General features: G+C 44.3%; 2 protein-coding genes across 2 annotated transcripts in view; one reads left to right on the top strand and one right to left on the bottom strand.

Moving 5' to 3' along the window:
- The window catches only part of LOC145431207 (uncharacterized), a 382,620-nt gene that overhangs the window by 104,406 nt on the left and 254,195 nt on the right, over window positions 1–24,019 (top strand). The window lies entirely within an intron of this gene.
- On the bottom strand, window positions 1,639–23,958 carry LOC113028836 (NACHT, LRR and PYD domains-containing protein 3-like). Its single transcript, XM_080305844.1, has 9 exons — window positions 23,386–23,958; window positions 19,874–19,926; window positions 19,462–19,746; window positions 16,121–18,002; window positions 14,884–15,102; window positions 11,478–11,651; window positions 6,142–6,309; window positions 2,979–3,146; window positions 1,639–2,033 (listed from the first exon to the last, which is right to left on the bottom strand). The coding sequence occupies exons 2-9, from the start codon at window positions 19,917–19,919 to the stop codon at window positions 1,808–1,810; spliced, it is 3,168 nt and encodes a 1,055-aa protein (XP_080161970.1). The 5' UTR covers window positions 19,920–19,926; window positions 23,386–23,958; the 3' UTR covers window positions 1,639–1,807.

The following is a 24,019-nucleotide window of genomic DNA, read 5'->3' as shown; positions in this document are numbered from 1 at the left end:
CGACAATATCACCCTATTAGAGCACTTCGCTATCACACTGCAGGCCTACTTGTTGTTCCTAGAGTATTTAAAAGTAGAATGGGAGGCAGAGCCTTCAGTTTTCAGGCCCCTCTTCTGTGGAACCAGCTTCCAGTTTGGATTCAGGAGACAGACACTATCTCTACTTTAAAGATTAGGCTTCAAACTCTCCTTTTTGCTAAAGCATATAGTTAGGGCTGGACCAGGTGACCCTGAATCCTCCCTTAGTTATGCTGCAATAGACGTAAGCTGCTGGGGATTCCCATTCCCTTTCCAGTCACCTTTCTCACTCACTATGTGTTAATAGACCTCTCTGCATTGAATCATACTTGTTATTAATCTCTGTCCCTCTTCCACAGCATGTCTTTATCCTGTCTTCCTTCTCTCACCCCAACCAATCACAGCAGATGGCCCCGCCCCTCCCTGAGCCTGGTTCTGCCGGAGGTTTCTTCCTGTTAAAAGGGAGTTTTTCCTTCCCACTGTGGCCAAAGTGCTTGCTCATAGGGGGTCATATGATTGTTGGGTTTTTCTCTGTATCTATTATTGTAGGATCTACTGTACAATATAAAGCACCTTGAGGCGACTGTTGTTGTGATTTGGCGCTGTGTAAATAAAATTGAATAGAAAATTGAATTGTTTGATCAACATGGAGGCTGTCACTGAACATTACTGACAGAAGGACACAGACATAAACATGATTCGTAGACTTCAGCAGAGCTTCTGCCCACATAGCAAAATTGGTATGGCCCAGATCTGGCCCACGCAATGTGCTTACACATGGCTCACATACCGCAAAGAATGACGTCCCTTTGGTGGCCCAGATCTGGTTTGCCAAAGGTGGCCCAGACATAGGCCAGCACAAGGCCAGTTGCAGATACACTGGTGGTCCTGTGCTGGCCCATGCGTGGATTACCTCTGGCAAACCTGATCTGGGCCACCAAAGGGCCGTCATTCTGTATGGTATGTGGGCCACGTGTAAGTTCTGTGCAGCCACGGGCCAATTGCAGACAGTGAATGGACTGATTCTTATATAGCGATTTTCTACTCTCCCAGATTACTCAAAGTGCTCTATACAACTTGCCACATTCACACACTTTCTCTAAACTCATTGCTTCCCTAACTGCATTCATACACATTCACACTCTTGACAAGCAGACTGGATGAGCCAGGGCTCAAACCATTAACCTTCTGATCACTAGGTGACCTGATCTTCCTCCTGAGCTACAGCCACCCAGTGGTAAAAATGCATAAACCCTTACTAGGGTTTGGATAAAGTGTACACTCACAAACCTGTCAAGGCTGCATTTGAAATGTTGGCTACCATAGCAGTATAGTATTGCAACATGGCATTTGGGTTTTCTAACTAAAATAGGAAAATAGGAACATAAATACTGCCATCATTGCCAGACCTGGCCCACATCTGGTTGACATACACCCTGCCATGACATCAGTCAGTCAGAAGTGCCAGCTTGACACCAGATCCGGGCCAGATGTGTCTGCTATGTGGGTGGTCTGTATGACGACCACATGGTTACTAAATGTAAGGATGGTTCTCTGTAATAAGAGCCAGTGATTTGCAGTCTCGTCACTTGTTGTCACAGTCTTGAGTCATACTGCGACAACATTAAAACTGATCAGCTGTTAAGGCATGAAATGAGAGAACAAACAGTGTGAGATTAGATTTGATGCTCTTACAGTTTGATGAATGATGATTACTCTTTATAAGGCTTCAGTGAGAAGCCTCCAACTTTACAAGAAACACTGGATCTTTGTTTCATACTGACTGTGTTTAGTACAATACTGCTGACAGCACCACCCACTCACTCCAACAGTTCACGTACTGCAGAGTTTCCAGTCTGTAGTCTAGACTCTCCTGAAGATCAACCAGCTCAGACAGATCTGGATTCTGCAGGTCATTGTAGCACAGGTCCAGCTCTCTCAGATGGGAGGGGTTGGACTTCAGAGCTGCTGCCAGATAATTACAGCTGATCTTTGACAAACCACAGCTCAACAATCTGTATAAAGAATGAAAGATGTAAGTTTATTAGACAAACTTCAAACAACAGCTTCACACAGTCTTCAGGAAACTTCAATAAAGTTATAGATAATACTTTTTTTCCCCAATTCCCAATTCCTGTTCCATTTTAAAAATATAAATGGATGCTTTTAAAAAAACCTAAAATGTAAATTAAAACCAAACAATGTTGAAACAATGGATTATATTCATGCTATTACAAACAAGCTAAACTACTGGTATGCTACCATTTAACAGAGGAGTCATCCCTACAACACAAAACCAAATTACTGTGAAGTAGGAAACACTTACAGAGAAGACCATCTGTCTTTATGTTTTCAGCAGAGAGTGAGAAACAATGTGGGCTCAAACTTCCATGTGAGGACTAAATTTATAACTCATGCAATGTCTCGCAGATAAGAACATGAAGGAATGAAGGGCATTTTAATTTTTGCAAAAACACAATAGTATAATAATAATAATTAATGTGACCCCACAATGCCTCTGACAGAGTTGACTGTCTATTTTTTAAACTATCAAATTATGAACAAGAGTGATGGGGTCTACAGTAAGTAAGACCTCATGACTCCTGTTCACACACAAAGTGAAAAAATGTGGTGACCCTTAAATTCATAATTTTATATATATAAAAATATTATAGTGACTCAGATGTTAATGGATACAAAGAAAAGAAAAGAAAAGAAAATCATGAGGAGAAACTGAAGGTGAAAATCAACTGTATGGATTTTTCTTCTTTGTTGAAGGTCTGAAATGTGAACATTGTTCTGCTACAGTCATTGGACTAAACCAGAGAGGAAGAAAAGAGACTTTACCATGAAGATCCTCAGTGTGGATCAGTATAATATCAGCCTTATGTCTGTAGCTTAGTGTCAGTACAACTTTCACATCATATTCATCTCGGCACAATTAAAACATGCTGACTGACCTCAGAGTTTCAAGCTTACATCCTGGACTCTCCAGAAAACCACACAGCTGCTTCACTCCTGAATCCTGCAGGTAGTTGTTACTAAGGTTCAGGTCTCTCAGGTGACTGGGTTTGGACTTCAGTGCTGAGACCAAACAGCTGATGTCTGACAAACCACAGTAATCAAATCTGAATAAAGAATAAAAGATGGAGTTTTCTTTTCAATTTTGTGCATAAAATAATTTCATAACTTCATCAGAGATAAAGAAAATTCAACCCCTGTGTTACGTCTTCCTTGTCCTTTATGTGTTTCATGTCTGCATGTATTTTGTTGTCAAGTTCATGTAGTCATGTCTGTGTTTCGTCATGTCTGTGTTTCATTATGTTTCCTGTCTTATTTTGAAGAGGTCCTGTGTTACTGTGTTCATTGTGTTTAATTTTACACTTCCTCTGTGACGTTGTTATGTTCATTTGCTTCAGCTGTTTCCCCGTGTGTTTCCGCTTCCCTCATTATCCTCCTGTGTGTACTTAGTCCGTGTGTTTTCAGTCATTCCCTAGCTGTGTCCGAATTCAGGGGAAGCATGCCTCGAAGTACGTATTTTGAGGCAATGACGTCACAGCGACGTAATGACAGCTGTCCGAATTCAAAGAGTACTCAAAATGTGGCGACAAATACGTCCTACTTTTCCGCGAATTTGAGGGTTAGCTGTGTCCGAATTCAAGGGAAGGATGCTTCGATTCCATATTTGGAAAAAATGACGTCACAGGGACGCGACGAAGGCTGTCCGAATTCAAAGAGTACTCAAAATGTGCTGACAAATGCATCCTACTTTTCCCCAAATTTTTAGGATGTGTCCAATGTATCCTTCGTGTCCTACCATATCCCAGGATCCATTGCAGGCCATACCGGAGATTTTTTTCTGATAACAATGGTGGTCGAAGAGGAAAACACTTTCAAATGTAAGTATATGAAACTCTGGTTGTAAAAAAGTTAAATTGTCATAGCGGTTGTGTTGTTAAGCTATGGGCATCTGCATTTTTTTTTTTTTATTATTCAAATAACCCTAAACTAGCTTGTATGGTGGGTCCTGCGGTTTGTCATATATTGCGGCTTACATACAGCTAATTTGGATTTTTTCAAATTAATTTCTATGCTGTTATGTTGTGGGGAACAAAGGCCAAGCGGCTCATTCATTAAAACGAGGAGAAAACGATCACCTGTTCACTTGGGTGAAGAATCGGGCCACTGTGGCGTGGAGGTACAAGAATTAATCAATTTATACATCATATTGATATATATGAGTGCGGTTTTATTAACCCTCATGCTGTACAGCAGCGGTCCCCAACCTTTGTTGCGCCACAGACCGGTTACATTAGACACGGAGCGGCCTTCAATGTGTCGTGGAAAAATACGACAAAATAAAATGATCCGACCAAGACAAAAACTGTGGTATTTTGAAATTATATTAATAAACGCACATTAACTGTGTAATTGTGTAACTTTATTAGCAGCGTCCTCCTGAAAATGTGCCAACAGAGTAACATCCTCCTCTCTGCCCCTTAATGCGCCCCAGTCGCGATGGTAACGTGTAAATATTTCTTTCAAAATAAGACACACAACTACAACACGGGAAAAGACCCAGGGAAACAGAGTTAATGATAAAAACCCTGAAAACCATAAATTTCACACCGGAGCCTCAACTCTCGTGGCCCGGTACCAAACGACTCATGGACCGCTGCTGTACAGAACCTGTGATGTCCAGACGGTATTCCTCTGGTGTTCTGCTATGAAAACGTTTGGATTTAGGGATTAACATAGTTGCTAGGGTTTCCTTTCTTCTTATTTGTTGTGTGTGATCAGGACAATACTGGAGAAGATGGGGCTGCAGGTGAAAGTCACCCCCTTGCAGGCCAGAAGAAATGGGAGAACTTCAAAAAATACAAAGTACGTATGTGTGTTATCAAGAAGATAAATTCTTAAGCACACAAAGTAATAAATGTGCAATTACTAAGAGTTGTGTTGTTTTCATTTGTCTACTGTCATTTTTGATTTCCTCTGCCTTTAGGATTGCAAGTATCCAGGGTCAGGAGAGGGGGTCAGACCAAAACGACAGTGATGAGAAAGGGGGGGGGGGGGCACCCACAACAGGGAAAAAGAGGAAAAGAGACAGGAATGATGAGCTGCTAGACCTCATTAGAGAGGACATGAGGCAGCAAAGAGAGGCTGAGGAGAGGAGAGCAGGCAGAGGATGGACAGACTGTTTTCTCTTCTTGAAAGATCAAGGACAAAATGAGTTATGCATTAAGATATTTATTTATTTGAATATATTTGTTACGTTGTTAGACGTGTTGTGTTAGATTAAAGGTTTTGTGTTATTAATAAATTCATTATAACAAACACTAATTGTCACTGAACTCAATTAGATTTACAGGCATTTTTAACATGTATGAACATAACGCTAACTTTGAACAATATTACATGGATATTTATTTGATAGGAATAAAGTAAATAACAATTAAACAAGAATATTTCAAATACACAGTATGTAAAGATGAAAAAAGAATATTTACAGTTGTTCACACAGGATTAACCTGAGTGACCTGTTCCTGGACCGTTTCTTTTACAACTGTAATAGATTACAGGAAGAAAGAATATAAAATAGGAGTGATGTGAGCTCGCTTGCTAGAACGAGTTAGTAGCCTGGCTGCTGCATTTTGCATAGCTTGGAGGCGAGAAGGAGATGATTTGTCCAAGCTAGTAAACAGGGCATTACAATAATCTAAATGCGATCACACAAATGCATGAACAATTTTTTCTAATTCAGCTGAGGAAACCATATGTCGGAGTTTAGAGACATTCCTTAAATGAAATAAACTATCCCCTAGTAGTCCTCATGCAGAATTAAAGTTTTTTAAGACTTTGTATAATTCAATAAGTGAGAGTTTAATCAATGGAAATCACAGCAGTTTTATTTCTGCTTTGAATTTGAACTGAAGACAAATATAAGGAGAAAGTGGACATGTAAATCAAGTCTCAAAGTGAATTACCCAATAGAAGATTTTTTCTCTATGTAGCTTTTAAATATGTAGCACAGCATTACTCTGCATCAGCTAGTTGACTGAACCATAGAAGGAGAAAACAGAATTATATCCAGATTCTCACAACTAGAACATGGTGACTGACCCCAAAGTTTTAAGTCCACATTGTGGATTCTCCAGAAAACCACACACCGCATTCACTCCTGAATCGTGCAGCTTGTTGCGGCTCAGGTCCAGATGTTTTAGATGGGAGGGGTTGGACTTCAGTGCTGAGACCAGACAGCTGATTTCTGACAATGTACAGTCTTCTAAACTGAAAAAGAAAAAAGGAAATGGAAACTCCAAACAGCTCAGGCCAAAATTCCTAAAGAAACTTGAACAAACAAATAAAACATTTTTTTATATTTGTATTAAGAAAACTAGTAGTTTGGTATTTGATATCCAAATAATCTCTATACTTTCTATAAGTCAATATGTTATGTATTTTGCACTGCTGATCAGACAAAAAAAGTTTACATTGTTCAGGGGAAAAAGCCCGCCATGGGGTGAACAGAAGCCAGTAAGAACATTCTGCGTTCTGCTCTTAGAAATATGAAGGTAGATACACCAGCAACCACAGCTGATTCCAGGGGCCAGAGGTGACTACTGCTGGCTAACACTAAGTGTAGATATAGTAAGACTGTAATTATAGTTATGATACCTGGTTACATCAACTGGAGGTCACTAAAATCAATATCGAATCGGTGTGTAACTTTGCCAAAACAATTTTGGACTCTGTAGTTTTCTCTGGTCCCCTCCCCAATCAGACCAGGAGTTGACATGTTTAGCTGCATGTTCTCCTTAAATTGCTGGCTGTCTGAGTGGTGACCATAAAACAATGTGGGTTTCATAGATAATTGGGAAACTTTCTGGAGGAAAACTGATCTTGTTCGGAGAGACGGCATCCATCGCACTTTGGATGGAGCAGCACTCATTTCTAGAAATCTGGCCAGAAATTATTCTAGAAATTATTAAACCATCCAAAATATGACTATCCAGAGTTGGGACCAGGAAGCACGCCTCTCTGCAGCTTCTCTCCTCCTGTTACACCCCAAAACCCCATCCCCTTAGAGACTGTGTCAGCTCCCAAACAGACAAAAAACAAACTAAAAAACAGCAATAAATGACTTAAACAGAATGAAATCACAAAGAAAAAACAATACAGTATCACCAACAGCACCAAAGAAAGAACTAAGACTATTAAACAGTATGTTTTCTCTTCTAAGTTCCTGTTAGCCAATGACTAATATTTGGTCAACATCCTGATTTACTCTGCTAACAGAAACCTGGTTACAGTTGGTTATGTTAGTTTAAATGAATCAACACCCCCAAGTCACTCTACCTATCAAAATCTTTTAAAATATAAATTTATTTTGCCAGAAACATCAGAGTCTCAGCTAAAAAGGAGGAGGTCAAATCAAATCAAATCAAATCAAATCACTTTTATTGTCACATCACATGTGCAGGTACATTGGTACAGCACATGCGAGTGAAATTCTTGTGTGTGAGCTTCACAAGCAACAGAGTTGTGCAAAATACAATAACATGAACAGGCAAAATATACGAATGGCTAAATCTGAAATTAATATATGTACAATATATAATAGTATATGCAAAAAAAAAAAAATTTCTGGATGTGTATACTAAATGTTTTTCTACGTGTACGTGTGTGTGTGTGTGTGTGTGTGTGTACACATATTTTACAAATTAAATAGAGTAAACAATAAATAAAATATATAAAAATATACAGAGTTGAATATGTGCAAAACAGTGGCATTACTGTACAGTATGGAGTGCATAATGTTAAAGTTCCAGTAGTGAAGCTGAGGTGTCTATGACGTGTTCAGCAGTCTGATGGCCTGGTGGAAGAAGCTGTCTCTCAGTCTGCTGGTACGGGACCGGATGCTGCAGAACCTCCTTCCTGATGGAAGCAGTCTGAACAGTTTATGGCTGGGGTGACTGGAGTCCTTGATGATCCTCCCCGCTTTCCTCAGGCAGCGCTTCCTGTAGATGTCTTGGAGGGAGGGAAGCTCACCTCCAATTATCCGTTCAGAGCACCGCACTACTCGCTGGAGAGCTTTGCAGTTGTAGGCGGTGCTGTTGCCATACCAGGTGGTGATGCATCCAGTGAGGATGCTCTCAATGGCACAGTGATAGAAGGTCCTGAGGATGCGGGGGCTCATGCCGAATCTTTTCAGTCTCCTGAGAAAGAAGAGGCGCTGCTGCGCCTTCTTCACTGTTTTGTTTGTGTGTACTGACCACATAAGATCCTCAGCCAGATGTACACCAAGGAAGCGGAAGCTGCTCACTCTCTCCACAGCAGCGCCGTTGATGGTGATGGGGGTGTGTACTTCTCTGCACCTCCGGAAGTCCACTATCAACTCCTTTGTCTTTGCGACGTTGAGGGTGAGATGGTTGTCTTGACACCAGTGGGTCAGGGCGCTGACCTCCTCCCTGTAAGCCGTCTCATCACCGTTGGTGATAAGACCCACCACTGTAGTGTCGTCTGCAAACTTCACAATGATGTTGGAGTTGTTAGTGGCTGTGCAGTCGTAGGTGTAGAGTGAGTACAGGAGAGGGCTCAGTACACACCCCTGTGGAGCACCAGTGTTCAGTGTGATGGGGGATGAGGTGATGCTGCCCAGTCTGACCACTTGGCGTCTGTCAGACAGGAAGCTAAGGATCCAGCTGCAGAGGGAGCTGCTCAGTCCTAGATCCTGCAGTTTCCTGTCCAGCTTCGAGGGAACGATGGTATTGAATGCTGAGCTGTAATCTACAAACAGCATTCTCACATACGTGTCTCTCTTCTCCAGGTGTGACAGGGCAGTGTGTAGTGTCAGGGCTATGGCATCATCAGTGGACCTGTTGTGGCGGTATGCGAACTGTAGAGGGCCCAGTGAGTCGGGTAGTGCAGAGCAGATGAAGTCCCTGACCAGCTTCTCGAAGCATTTGCTTACGATGGGGGTCAAGGCTACAGGTCGCCAGTCGTTCAATGACTAGATGGTGGAGGATTTGGGTACAGGGACGATGGTGGCCATTTTGAAGCAGGCTGGGACTACAGACAGAGAGAGGGAAAGGTTGAAGATGTGTGTGAACACTCCAGCCAGCTGAGCCGCGCATGACTTGAGGACGCGGCCGGGAATCCCGTCCGGACCTGTAGCTTTGCGTGCGTTCACCTTCCTGAAGCACTTCCGCACATCCTCCTCAGACACAGTGTGCGCACTGACGTCATCCGCGGTGCGCACACTGTCCGGTCTCGTGGTGTTCGCTGTGTCGAATCTAGCGTAGAATACGTTTAGATCCTCACACAGAGAGGCCGTGGTCTGCGGTGTGCTGGTTTTCCCTCTAAAGTCTGTGATCGTGTTTAGTCCCTGCCACATACTCCGAGGGTTGTCAAACTGTTGCTCCACCCTGTCCCTGTACTCACATTTGGCTGCTTTGATCGTCTTCCGGAGTTGGTAATGTGCGTGTTTGTAGTCCGATGTGTTCGCGGAGGCAAAGGCGGTGCTCCGTGCCGCCAGTGCCGCGCGAACATCTCCGTTAATCCAGGGTTTTTGATTTGGGAAGGATTTAACTGTTCTGGATGGGACGACATCTTCCACGCATTTCCTGATAAATCCGCAGACTGAGTCTGTGTACTCATCAATGTCCCTAGCAGCCACGTGAAACATTTCCCAGTCCGCGTGATCAAAACAGTCCCGCAGCGTAGACTCCGATTGGTCCGTCCAACAGTGCACCGCCCTCCGGGTTGGAGCTTCCTGTTTCAGCTTCTGCCTGTAGGCGAGCAGGAGCAGGATGGAGCGGTGATCTGATTGGCCAAATGGGGCGCGGGGGAGGGCTTTGTACGCATCCCGGAAAGAGGTGTAGCAGTGGTCAAGTAGCCGGTCTCCACGAGTGTTGAAATGGATGTGTTGGTGGAGTTTTGGTGAGACTTTCTTCAGGTTTCCCTTATTAAAGTCTCCGGCTGTGATAAACGCCGCCTCTGGGTGTGCGGTTTCCTCGCTGCTGATCGCGCTGTACAGTTCCCTGAGTGCTCGGTCAGTGTCGGCTTGTGGGGGAATGTAAACAGCCGTAATAATCACTGCTGTAAATTCCCTCGGTAGCCAGAATGGCCGGCACTTAATCATCGGGTACTCCAGGTCCGGTGAGCAGAAGGATTTGACCGGGTGCACGTTCGCATAATCACACCAGCTGTTGTTGATCATGAAACACACACCACCGCCTCTGCTTTTCCCAGTAAGATCCTGTGACCTGTCCGCGCGATGCACGGAGAACCCCGGTAGTTGTATTGCGGAGTCCGGTACCTTGTCCGATAGCCAGGTTTCTGTGAGGCAGATCACGCAGCAGTCCCGCATCTCTCGCTGGAATGAGATCCGTGCCCGAAGCTCGCACAGCTTGTTCTCCAGAGACGGCACATTAGCCAGTAATAAACTGGGTAACGGTGGTCTGTTAGTGCACCGTCTCAGTCGAACCAGAACGCCAGATCTTCTCCCTCTGCGTCGGCGTTTGCGGCCTCCAGGGCCAGAGAACAAAGGCGTCTCAGGTGAGATGAATGGGGGGTCTGCAAACGGAGCGTCCGTGTTGCAAAACTTGAACTCCGGAAAGTTATAAGAAAGTCGGTCTTTTATGTCCAGTAAGGTTTGTCGGTCGTACACAAGGAGACAAGTGCTGCTCGTGAAAAAATAAAGGAAAAGGAAAATTAAACACAGAAAACAGCTGTTGCTTGGGGGAGCTCGCGACGAGGCTGCCATACTCGGCGCCATCTTGTTATTCCACATACTGGACTTGTGGAATACCAAGAGATTAACTGCAGCTGTTTGTGCATTTTTTTTAAGAAGAAAGATTTGGTTTAGGTCGTGTTTTTGTCTCTGACAAAGGCGTGGGTGCGGGACTTCACGTGTGGAACATGGTGATTTAAAGCTCAGACAGTTTTACACCTACTGATGCTCTTAATCATTAACAAACAACCGGAAAGCAGAGCGATGATTAACCTTCATGTTTACCTGAGTATTTTCATTGTCACCATCTTGTTTTTTGAAAAATGGTTGTGGTGAGAAAGGAGCAGATCTGACTGTCTAATGACTTGCCAAGAACAAGGCTGAAGCTTTGAATTAACATAATTTTTTTAATGACCATTTTCTGTTGGCTGTGAGCTTAAATGAGCGACTGAGAGCTGTTTTATAAAGTCTACCTCACTTTTTTCTAGCTTCTGGTCTACATGTTGAGAAAACGCCCGTGACACAGCTAACCTAGACAAAGTCCAGACGCTTTTCATTCCAAGCTCCTTAGACTACAATGACCTGGATGACTGAGAATGTTCACAGACATACAACTTAGACACTGCACAGATCATGTTGATCTGGTCTATATTACCAGGATGTGTACGCATTTACTGACACCTCAACTTTCACATCTCATCACAACTAACACTTGGTGTCTGACCTCAGATACTCCAGTGTACAATGTGGACTCTCCAGAAAACTGCACAGCTGCTTCACGCCTGAGTCCTGCAGCTCATTTCCAGTCAGGTCCAGATGTTTCAGATGGGAGGGGTTGGATTTCAGAGCTGAACCTAAATGAACACAGCTGATCTCTGACAAACTGCAGGACCTTAGTCTGAGTTTATAAAAGAAAAAAAAGGAAAAAATATCAAAAACACAACAACAAATTTTTCTAAGTAAATATTTTTCAAAAAGGTTATTTTGACATGAAATCTCACCAGATATCGATAACAACGCATCCAATTCACACATGAAAAGATACCAAAACTGAAAATCTTAGAAATATGGTATCTAACTAGAGTCTTACTCTGGATGGCATTATCTGTGCCTCCAGTAATGCTATGAGGAACCTTGGATTCATTTTTGACCAGGATATGTCCTTCAACGCACATACTAAACAAATATTTAGGACTGCTTTCTTAACAGGCCCCTTATTTTATCTTAATGACCTTATATTACCATATCAACCTATTAGAGCACTCCGCTCTCACACTGCAGGCTTACTTGTTGTTCATAGAGTATTTAAAAGTAGAATGGGAGGCAGAGCCTTCAGTTTTCAGCCTTCAGTTTTCAGGCCCAGTTTTCAGAGATCACGAGCTGATCTCGGACAAACCACAGAGCTCCAATCTGAATAAAATTAAAAGATTAACTTTTGTGATTAAAATCATTCAGTGTCTCATAACGTCTCCAGAGATGAAAAAGATTCAGAAGGCGGAAGTTTTGATCATTCCAAACAGCTGAGGCCAACAGGATGGAGGTTCAAGCAGTCTTCAAGATACCTCAACATTTTTCTGATATTTGTATCTACAGTTCACGTAACATGTGGTATGCAAAAATCCAAATGGATGTATTTTTAAGACATGGAAATGTGACTCCAGACTCTTTGCCAAATCAAACTTCCATACCATACCAGTGGAGTCGCAGGATAACAACTAGCATTAGTGCTACTGACCGGTAGGCTGTTGGTGAAAACTGTGATACTAACAGGAAGGCATAGATGACAGAGGCCAAGAAAAGTAAGAGAGGAAGTAACGTGAAAGGGAAATAATGAACACAGAGACGGAAACTCCGTGAATCGCTACCTTATCATGGTGGAGGGGTTTGTGTGTTCCAGGGATCCCAGGGGCTATGTTGTCTGGGGGCTTTTGCCCCCTGGTAGGGTCTCCCATGGCAAATTGGTCCTGGGTGAGGGACCAGACAGAGCGATTGAGAAGACCCTTATGAAGAGAACATCGATTGAACAGTTTACCTTGCCCGGGATAGGGTTACCGGGGCCCTGCCCTGGAGCCAGGCCCGGGGAGGGTGCCCGAGGGCAAGCATCTGGTGGCCGGGCCTTAGTCCATGGGCCCATCCTCCCACAGGCCCACCACCCACAGGAGGCGCCATAGGGGTCGGGTGCATTGTGTGCCGGGCGGCAGCCAGGAGCGGAGGCCCTGGCGGACTGATCCCCGGCTGCCAAGACTGGCAATTGGGACATGGAATGTAACCTCTCTGGTGGGGAAAGAGCCTGAGTTAGTGCGTGAGGTTGAGAGGTACCGGCTAGATATAGTTGGGCTCACCTCTACGCATGGCTTGGGCTCTGGAACCAATCTCCTGGAGAGGGGCAACTCAGTCTGGAGTTGACCCTGGTGAGAGGCGGCGGGCTGGGGTGGGTATTTTAATATCCCCTCGGCTTGCTGCCAGTACATTGGGGTTTTTCCCGGTGGATGAGAGGGTTTGTTCCCTGCGCCTTAGGGTCGGGGAACGGGTCCTGACTGTCATCTGCGCTTATGCGCCGAGTGGCAGTTCAGAGTACCCAGCCTTCTTAGAGTCCCTGGGTGGGGTGCTGGAAGGTGCTCCACCTGGAGACTCTGTTGTCCTGCTGGGAGACTTCAATGCTCACGTGGGTAATGACAGCGAGACCTGGAGGGGCGTGATTGGGAGGAACGGCCTCCCTGATCTGAACCCGAGTGGTGTTTTGTTATTGGACTTCTGTCCAAATCACAGTTTGGCCATAACTAACACCTTGTTCGAACATAAGAGTGTCCATAAGTGCACGTGGCACCAGGATGCTCTAGGCCACAGGTCGATGATCGATTTTGTAATCGTATCAGCAGACCTGCGACCATATGTTCTGGACATTTGGGTAAAGAGAGGGGCTGAGCTGTCAACTGATCACCACCTGGTGGTGAGTTGGATCAGGTGGCGGGGGAGGACGCTGGACAGACCTGGTGCACCTAAACGCATAGTGAGGGTGTGCTGGGAACATCTAGCAGAGGCCCCAGTCCGCGAGATCTTCAACGCACACCTCCGGCAGAGCTTCAATGGCATTCCCGAGGGAGACAGGGGACATTGAGTCCGAATGGACCATGTTCAGCGTCTCCATTGCCGAAGCAGCTGCATTGAGCTGTGGCCCCAAGGTGGTTGGTGTCTGCCGTGGTGGTAATCATCGAACCAAATGGTGGACATGGTGGAACTGTTCGCAGCCGAGTGTGAAGCAGCGAGAATGAGGATCAGCACCTCCAAATCTGAGGCCATGGTTCTCAGCCAGAAAAGGGTGGAGTGCCCACTCCGGGTCAGGGATGAGTTCCTGCCCCAAGTGGAGATATTCAAGTATCTCGGGGTCTTGTTCGCGAGTGATGGGAGAAGGGAGCCGGAGATCGACAGACGGATTGGTGCAGCGGCTGCAGTGAAGAGGGAGCTGAGTGTAAAAGCAAACCTCACCCTATGGCCACGAGCTGTGGGTAGTGACCGAAAGAACGAGATCGTGGATACAAGCAGCAGAAATGAGCTTCCTCCGAAGGGTGGCTTGCCTCTCCCTTAGAGATAGGGTGAGAAGTTCAGCCATCCAGGAGGGGCTCAGAATAGAGTCGCTGCTCCTCCACATCGAAAGGAGCCAGCTGAGGTGGTTTGGACATCTGACAAGGATGCCTCCTGGGCGCCTCCTGGGGTTGGTGTTCCGGGCATGTCCCACCGGGAGGAGGCCCCGGGGCAGACCCAGGACATGCTGGAGAGGTTATATCTCTCGGCTGGCCTGGGAACGCCTTGGTGTTCCCCCGGAACATACACACACATACATGTGTACAGACCAGAACACAAGCACAAAAACTGCTCTGAGATGGACACCACCGAAAAAACAACACAATGGTGAATTGTGATGGCCAGGCTGAAAGTGTTGGATTCGGCAAGCTCCAGATAGAGAAAAATCCTGAGTGCCTTCCAATCGCATCACTAACTCACTCCACAGATAGTAACCAAATATATTACTGAACATTTGAACACAAGGTTGAAACTGATTTTAAATGTAAAAAAAAAGACAACTACCTTGTAGTCTGATAGTAACTAACAGCTGCAGGCAGTGAACTGACCTCAGAGCGTCCAGTTTACAGTTTGGACTCTTCAGTCCAGCACACAAAAGTTTCAGTTCTGAACCATCCAGGGTGTTTCCACTCAGGTCCAGCTGAATCAGACTGGAGGTGTTGGATTTCAGAGCTGAGGTCACACATTGAAAGTGAGACTCTGACAGTCCACACCACCTTAACCTGTGATGACAAACATTACAACAAAATAACCCAGCTGGACACTTCCTGTTGGACATTGTGCTCTGGACATCAGCTGATCTGACTGACATGAAACAGGAATCCTCCTCAGTCTGTCGGTTTGCTCTAACCCCACGCCTGACTCCACAGACTCCTGAGGCCATCTCCATCAGAAAAACATTTTAACTGTGACTCAGGATATTTGACTGAGTTCAGCTCAGTGACCAGTTTGTGAACTTTTGGTTCTTTCTTTAATTTTATTGATGTTCTTTCTTGTGGTCCCGATGTTCTCGTCTTTGCCCCCCTCTGTCTTCTCTGTGATACCTTCAGTGTTCCCCTCTCACTCTTATCATGTTTCTGTTGAGCTTCACTCCCTATTTATTTCTTTTCCTGTTTTACTTTGATAATCACTTTTCTCACGTGTCTTGTTTTGTGCTCTGTCCCTGTTTACAGTTGGACTTTGGCTCATTTTGGTCTGTTTGTGACAATAAAAAAAAATCCTCAGTTTTTTCTTTTAGTCCTGCATTTGGTCATCTCCACACCTCATCCAAACCGACCTCTTTCTGTGGAACGTCTGTGGAACATTTAGTGTAACAAATGAAATGAACTACTCAACAGTCAGACCTGACCATAATTCCCTATTAAAAGAATTCAATATTTAGAGATAAGGACAGATGATTGTGTGAACTTCAACATTGACTTCTACCTTCTGAAAAACTTGTGAACACAAACCAATTCAACCAGGCTTTGTAATGAAATAGGACTGATTTAGAAACTGTTTTTTTCTATGACACATTTCAGGAGCTGGGGTTGGCCTTTACACTCTACAGCTTGTTAACAGCTTGACTTGTACTGCGTGTAACCGGGTCATAAATGACATATTGTTATAATTACACAAAATGTGTTCTAAACCCCAAACTGTTATTGGTATACTGACTTTTAGGACCTCCAAGCTTTGGAAGTCCTTGGAGGCCTTGGATTTACTTGTAAGTCTTTCTTTTTACCTTTCGTTGTCAGACACAACGCAGGAACACACATGTGCATAGAGACAGAGATCTGCACTTACCGAGCCTTTCTGCAGTTCCTCACAGCTGGAATTAATCTGCGTTGTCCATCCACCGATGTGTTGTACTTCTTTAGGTCCAACTCATCCAGAACGTCCTCTGACATCTGCAGCATGAAGGCCAGAGCTGAGCAGTGGATCTCAGAGAGTCTCTCTGATCTGTTCTCTGACTTCAGGAACTCTTGGATCTCCTGATGTACTGAGAGGTCGTTCATCTCCATCAGACAGTGGAAGATGTTGATGCTTCTGTCAGGAGAGATTTTATCACTGTTCATCTTCTTCAGACTCTTAATGACTCTCTGGATGGTTCCTGGACTGTTCTCTGTCTGACCCAGCAGACCTCCTAAGAGTCTCTGGTTGGACTCCAGACAGAGGCCATGAAGGAAGCGGACAAACAGGTCCAGGTGGCCATTTTTACTCTGGAGGGATTTCTCCATGACTCTCTTGAGAAACAGACACTCGGATGGAACTTCATCATCATCATCATCATCATCATCATCAACATCAGATAAAGAATCAAATAGATAATCCTTACAGTCTTTCCCCACAAAGTTCTCCAGCACCTCTGTTTTATGTTCCCAGTCTTTTCCCAGGAACTCTTCCAGCACGTCTGTCTTTCTGTTGGTGAAACAGTGGAACATGTAGACTGCAGCTAGAAACTCCTGAATGCTCAGATGGACAAAGCAGTAGACTGTTTCTGAAAACATGTCATACTCATCAGCTTTAAAGATCTGTGTGAACACTCCTGAGTACACTGAGGCTGCTCTGATATCGATGCCACACTCTGTCAGGTCTGATTCATAGAAGATCAGGTTTCCTTTCTGCAGCTGATCAAAAGCCAGTTTTCCCAGAGACTCAATCATCTTCCTGCTCTCTGGACTCCAGTGTGGATCTGTGGCTTTATCACACTTGATGTTCTTTGTTTTTAGGTGAAATAGCACAAGGCGTAGGTAGAGCTCTGTGAGAGTCTTAGGCAGATCTTCGCTCTCTTTGTTCTTCATGACAAACTCCAGAACTGTAGCAGTGATCCAGCAGAAGACTGGGATGTGGCACATGATGTGGAGGCTTCGTGATGTCTTGATGTGGGAGATGATCCTGCTGGCCTGCTCCTCATCTCTGAATCTCTTCCTGAAGTACTCCTCCTTCTGTGGGTCAGTGAACCCTCTGACCTCTGTCACCAAGCCAACACAGTCAGGAGGGATCTGATTGGCTGCTGCAGGTCGTGTGGTTATCCAGAGGCGAGCAGAGGGAAGCAGTTTCCCCCTGATGAGGTTTATCAGCAGCACATCCACTGAGGTGGACTTTCTAGGGTCAGTCAGGATTGTAGTTTTGTGGAAGTCCAGAGGAGGTCGACACTCATCCAGACCATCAAAGATGAACACAACCTGGACGTCTTCAAAGCTGCAGATTCCTGCTTCTTTGGTTTCAGTAAAGAAGTGATGAACAAGTTCCACCAAGCTGAACTTTTCCTCTTTCAGCACATTCAGCTCTCTGAAAGTGAATGGAAATATGAACTGGATGTGCTGGTTGGCTTTGTCTTCAGCCCAGTCCAGAGTGAACTTCTGTGTTAGGACTGTTTTCCCAATGCCAGCCACTCCCATTGTCAGAACTGTTCTTACTGGTGCTTTTCTTCCAGGTGGGAGTTTAAAGATGTCTTCTTGTCTGATTGTAGTTTCTGGTCTGTCTGGTTTCCTGGATGCTGTTTCAATCTGTCTGACCTCATGTTCATCATTGACCTCTGCAGTCTCTCCCTCTGTGATGTAGAGCTCTGTGTAGATCTCATTCAAAAGGGTTGGGTTTCCTGCTTTAGGGATCCCCTCAAACACACACTGGAACTTCTGTTTCAGGTTTGAATTGAGTTTGAGGTGACAGGCCTGAAGAGTCTCTGGATGAAACAAAAACTGTCAATAAGATCATTGCCTGTAGAGTGGTCTGTACAGTATGAGGAAAAAGTTATTCAACTGCATCTATATGTGAATGTGACTTAAACCCAAGTCTACGGTTATGAAGTTATGACTTCGAGCTAAACTGATTTATTATAACTCATAAACAAATCACTGTGACACACTTATCCCTGGAGTCATTCAAACAAAACTCAGTGTAGGTTAGAAGTTCATGAACCAACAAAAACTTCAGTCAACAGTTAAAAAGCTGGAGTCCAGACAACAAAGCCAGATAACTGCATTGGTTAGAGCTGCAGTGACTTATCAAACAAAGAAATATCCTCAAACATTTTGAGTTTTTTATTTTTAGGGTCTTTTAATGCATTTACTATTTTCTTAGCATAGAGATTACACTTTACAGTTGGTAGAAGCTGTTAAATAAGGGAATCAGGATGATTCTTCCTTTACACATCAGCACAGAGGACAAGCGAGGACCCCAGGCCCTCCCTTTATTATTAGCAGAGACATAAGAACCAAAGCAAGGTTGACAGTCTGGCCAACAAACAGCTTGAGTTGAACAGCACCCAACCAGGATTGTTTATTCTTTTAAGACCTTGTCATTCACTCATACCAGATACAGCTATCATGTTAGCAATTAGAAAGAGAGACTAGTAAAAGCTGAGGAAGGTGGTCATTCAGCACATGTTCCCACATACGACACTGTGACGGTTTGTTTAGGTCTTCAGGGTCTGATGGAGTAAATCCTTCCTCTCAGGGTGAGTCAGGTCTCTCTCCTGACAATGAATTTTTTACCATTAACAAATTAGTTATGTCACAAACCACACAAAGTAAACTCTCTAACAATCCATCCACCATCTTCCATTTATCTGGGTCAGGCCCCCCAAAAAAGGGAGATGGGCCCATCCTCCTGAGAGCTAACCACCTGCAGGAGCCACCGTAGGGGTCAGGTGCAATTTGTGTTGGGCAGGGTCCAGGAGCGGAGACCCTGGCGGACTGACTCCTGATTACCAAAATTAGTGATTGGGATATGGAATTAACCCTCTAACCATCAAATGGAAATAATCCAATTTCAGTGTCTGAAACGAGGAAACTACTGGGTAACTACTGGCTTCGTGATTTTCACGTTTTTCAGCTCATTCATGAGGAGGTTCATGTGTTTTCACCAACCACAAAGACACAATTTTCATATCAGTGTCTTTGCAGATAACAAACGTGGATCAATCAAAAAGCAACAAACTTTAAATGAGATACAGAAATGTCCAGAGAAATGTAGCTCTGAAGAGAAAAGAGGATTTGTAATTAAAATATTAAGTAAAGGGTTCAATATATTCACAACAGAAAAAAACCTTTATTTACAGTTAAACACACACACACAGTTAAATCTCTCAGAATTGAAGTAAACTGAGCAATAAAACCATCATAACAACAAACAGAGCTCACCTGGCTGCGCAGATGGCTCAAAAGACAAATGCAGCTCAGAGGAGAGAGTCGGATCTATGGTCTGAAGATGTCTGATCATTATCCTGGAGGCAGTTCCTCCTTTTTTCTTTACTGTGTCAATCAAGTCACGAGCCTTATCTGCTGTGACCGAGTTCCCCTCCACTATTGATGCTTTCTCCAGATCATTCAGGACACGGTCCGTTACCAGAGCCTCCAGGAGCTGTGTGACGATTTCTTTTGAAACCCTCCAAACAAAGCTGCACCGTACCCTGCTGAGCTCATCCTCTACAGGAAAAAAGAGACATAATAAGCATGCATCCTACCTCACTCTTTGAAGGAAATGACAGCTACGATTGGTCAGTTTGAGCTTTGTGTGTTTCTGTGTTAATGTCCTAAAATACTGAGCTCCTACCTGCGGATGGAGCTGATAAAGCTGGCTGGTCTGGTTCAGACTCCATCTTTGATCTATGACAGAATGCGGTACAGTGAATCAGGATCAGCTGGTCTCATATCACTTATTGCAACACATCATAGCACCCCGGTTTCTGATGGAATCTTCTGTTTACACACTGCAGTGAAGTTATAGCACTGAGAAAACCTGCGGCTGATGTAGAATTACCAGTACTGGCTAGAAATATTTGGGTTCACCTCAACAAACAGGTCATGTTAGAAGCAGTTTCTTGGATTAAGGCTGGACTCTGTTCTATTTTCTCTTTCTCTCTTTCTCTGTTTCTCTTGTTGAGAGGCAGCGAACAGGGGTGGGTATACTTTTATATATATGGCCCCAGCTCTGTGTTTGGATATTGGGTTTCTCCAGAGGATGAGGAAGTTTTTTCCCTGGACCAATTAACGGGTCCTCATTGTTGGTTTTGCTTTGTACCACAAACAATAGTTCAGAATACTCAGCCATCTTGGAGTCCCTGAAAGGTGTTTGGGATCTACCTGATGTGAACCCAACTGATGTTTGGGTATTTGTAATCGTATCACAAGACCTGCAGCTCTACACCTTGTACACTCAGCAAGTGAAGCTTGGTTTTCACTTGCTACCTAGGGGTGAGATGGACCAGATGGTGGAGAAGGCCTGGCCCATTCAAACATACGAGTGTCGGCTGGGAGCATCTGGCAGAGGTCCCAGTCTGGAAGAGCTCCAAGCTTTAACAGCATTTTAAGGGAGTTTAGGGACACTGAATCCTGATGTACCATCTTCCAAATGTGGTATCTAACCGGGGCCGTTTTTCCATTCTCAAGTATGCAAGTCCATTCTTCATAAGTTCACATGGGAGTCCAGGCTTTCCGAGAATGCAGCACAATCATTCTACAATTGGAGCAGCGGTGTACTTCATGACATCAGGAGTTTTTACTGCCGCCCCCTCTGAACTGTGATTAATATTTGGAATGGAAATTACACATGATGTAGTTAAATCTTTTTTTTTTTTAAGTGACTTTGACAAAATTGGCTTTTCTGTATTGTCTGTTTCATAATGTCTAATAAACTTCATACAGTTAAACACAATCACTACATGACTGAAAAACAAGCTTAATCCATCTTAATAAACATAGTACACATGTATGCCTGAAACAAACAGGTGAGACGTTAGAACGCTTTTATTTCTATTTTAGTAAACACTCAAACCTACAGCACACAGCTGCTGGGGTTTGGAAGAGAACTGAACAAATATTTCAAATATAATGTGATCATTGTTGGAGCACTTTTCAGGATCTCCACGTATTACCATGCTGTTTTTGTTCCCAGGGAAAATGTTTCCTCGTGAATTTTTAGTGTTAGATTAAATTCAGTTAGCTGTTTAAATAAGAACAGAACATTTTACATCAGGGGATATGACAGAAATATACTGACAGCTCTCCAAGTATGATGTCAATATTAACCCTGGAGAACCCATGGGGTCCAGATGAACACATTCAACTTTTGGGGAGGTAGAATGGGAGGCAGAGCCTTCAGTTTTCAGGCCCCTCTTCTGTGGAACCAGCTTCCAGTTTGGATTCAGGAGACAGACACTATCTCTACTTTTAAGATTAGGCTTCAAACTTTCCTTTTTGCTAAAGCATATAGTTAGGGCTGGACCAGGTGACCCTGGATCCTCCCTTAGTTATGCTGCAATAGACGTAGGCTGCCGGGGATTCCCATGATGCTCTGGGTGTTTCTTCTTCACTCATGTATTAACAGACCTCTCTGCATTGAATCATATCTGTTATTAACCTCTGTCTCTCTTCCACAGCATGTCTTTATCCTGTCTTCCTTCTCTCACCCCAACCAATTGCAGCAGATGGCCCCGCCCCTCCCTGAGCCTGGTTCTGCTGGAGGTTTCTTCCTGTTAAAAGGGAGTTTTTCCTTCCCACTGTCGCCAAAGTGCTTGCTCATAGGGGGTCATATGATTGTTGGGTTTCTCTCTGAATCTATTATTGTAGAGTGGGCCGTACAATATAAAGCACATTGAGGCGACTGTTGTTCTTGTTATTTCAGGCTTTATAAATAGAACTGAATTGAAAATGATTTGCAGTCACCTAGAGGACCATGAACCCCTCTGTATCCCAAAGTATTCTGCAGTCTAAGGCGAGGTCATCTGTCCTACAGCTAACTTGGGACAGCAACAGGAAAAGTGATGGAAAATGGAGGGATGGATATTTGTATTTAATATATAAAAACTGAATTTAAACTTTCAGATTTTAATGAGCGCATCTTGAACTAACCCTCAAATAAAATATAAGATTTGTGTCACACAAGGCAACTCAAGAGTCTGATGTGACTGTTCCTGAGTTTAAATCTGAAGGTTTTGCCATCAGCACTGAACTCTGGAACAACCTGCTCGAGGACAAAAGCCTGTCAGCATCAGCTGCTTGCTTTGAATCAGCTCTGCTCTCATATGTGGACATCTGCCCTGTTGTGACTCAAAAACCTAAATCAAACTCAGTGAGTGTCAGTCATATTCAGTAGAGTTTGTTTCTTCCCATTTTAGTTTGAGAAAATATTTTAATCAACAAACTTTACGTTTCGATGTTGGTTTTATGGGACTTTTTATTCCACTTAGCTTTGCTCTAAATCCTAAAGGCAGGATAAGAAGACCCGAGCTGTGGGGGAATATTTTAGAAGGCTTTTCCATGACTTTGGTAGAAAACAGCCTGATGTGGAGGAGAACTGATGAGGGCTGAGAAGTGAAGCTTAGACAGTTGGACTATTTCACAGTGTGAGGCTGGACGTGGGAGACGTTCATCTGCTCTCCAGCAGCCTGAAAGCGGACTGCAGACACAGGCTGTTACATCGTTCACACATCAGTGTGTCAGATAAAGAAGAACCTCAGAGGGGAAGTGACGTGTGTGTCTCTGCTGCTGATCCAGAGTAACTTCTCCTTTATTCAGACTTCCTGTGACTGACGTTTGTCTCTAACATCCTGAAGCGTGCAGTACACACACAGAAGTCACTTTGACAAAGCTCGGCATCTTTAGAGAGCTTTGATGCTGATTCACTCACATCAGCAGGTCACTCCACTGGATGGAAAACACAGCATTAATGAACATGTCCTCCTGTAAAGGACACTTCAGTGTCTCCTCTGCTAAAGGAGGCAATAAAGGAAGCACTGAAGCTCCTTCCTTTAGTTTTTGAGACTTCAAATGGCTCCATCCGTGGCTGCAGAGACTTCAGGTCTATTCAGCTGTTATCTGCTTTTAGAGGGGCGGAGTCTTTATCAGCACATGTTATTAACCTGACCAGTGGGTGGAGCCCACAGGTTTTATGACTTGTTGTATCCTGAGGGGTGTGAGGTTAATGTGTCAGTGAGGCGTAGCCTTCACACATAAATGCTGTACACATACAGAGATTCATGCAACGCCTTTACTTTTGAGTTATATTTACATGTTCAAAATACAACTATCCAAAAGCACCATGGTAACGGATTCTGAACAGCTCACCTGGTCAGGAGCAGGCGATGTGCAGCGTGCTGGTGGGATAAACCCGCCTCCGTCTCAGAGAGAAGAAGATCCTGATTTCCTCATCTTGGTCATCAGCTGCTGGATCTGTGCTCCGCCCCTGTCCATTTACAGGAGTCAGATGACTACATAAGAGGAAGTGTGCGTCTTGGAGACATGAGCGCTCTCAGGTGACGATGTCTGAGCTGTATTTGATCATCAAACCTGTAAAATTGTTTCTCTGACTCCAGCTTCAGCCCACAACCTCAGAGCTCCTGCTCACCCTCACAGACCATGAAATGCCCCCGGATCCACCCAGGCAACAGTAAACCAGCTGTTGACCCACAGGAAGTGAGGAAACAGGAAACATGGCGCTGATGTGACAAGAGAATCTTACAGAACCAGAGGTGCCGATTTCTGCTGAAACTTCATGGCTCTAAAGGCGGCGCCGTCACGTCTTGCTCTTCACTTTTCTGACGCCTTTCATGTTTCCACACTGCTGCACGCACCCACCCACCCCCACTCGGTCTGTACAAACACAACTCCAGCTTTCATCACAGGAGGGCATGAAGCCCGCTTACACAACCAGGCATCACAGGAAACAGAGCCAGTCGTTACGAAACACATTAAGTCCCAA

This window comes from Astatotilapia calliptera, chromosome 9 (assembly GCF_964374335.1).
Source record: "Astatotilapia calliptera chromosome 9, fAstCal68.1, whole genome shotgun sequence".
In the NCBI taxonomy this organism is placed as follows: Eukaryota; Metazoa; Chordata; class Actinopteri; order Cichliformes; family Cichlidae; genus Astatotilapia; species Astatotilapia calliptera.
This window is presented reverse-complemented; position numbering and strand designations above follow the sequence as displayed.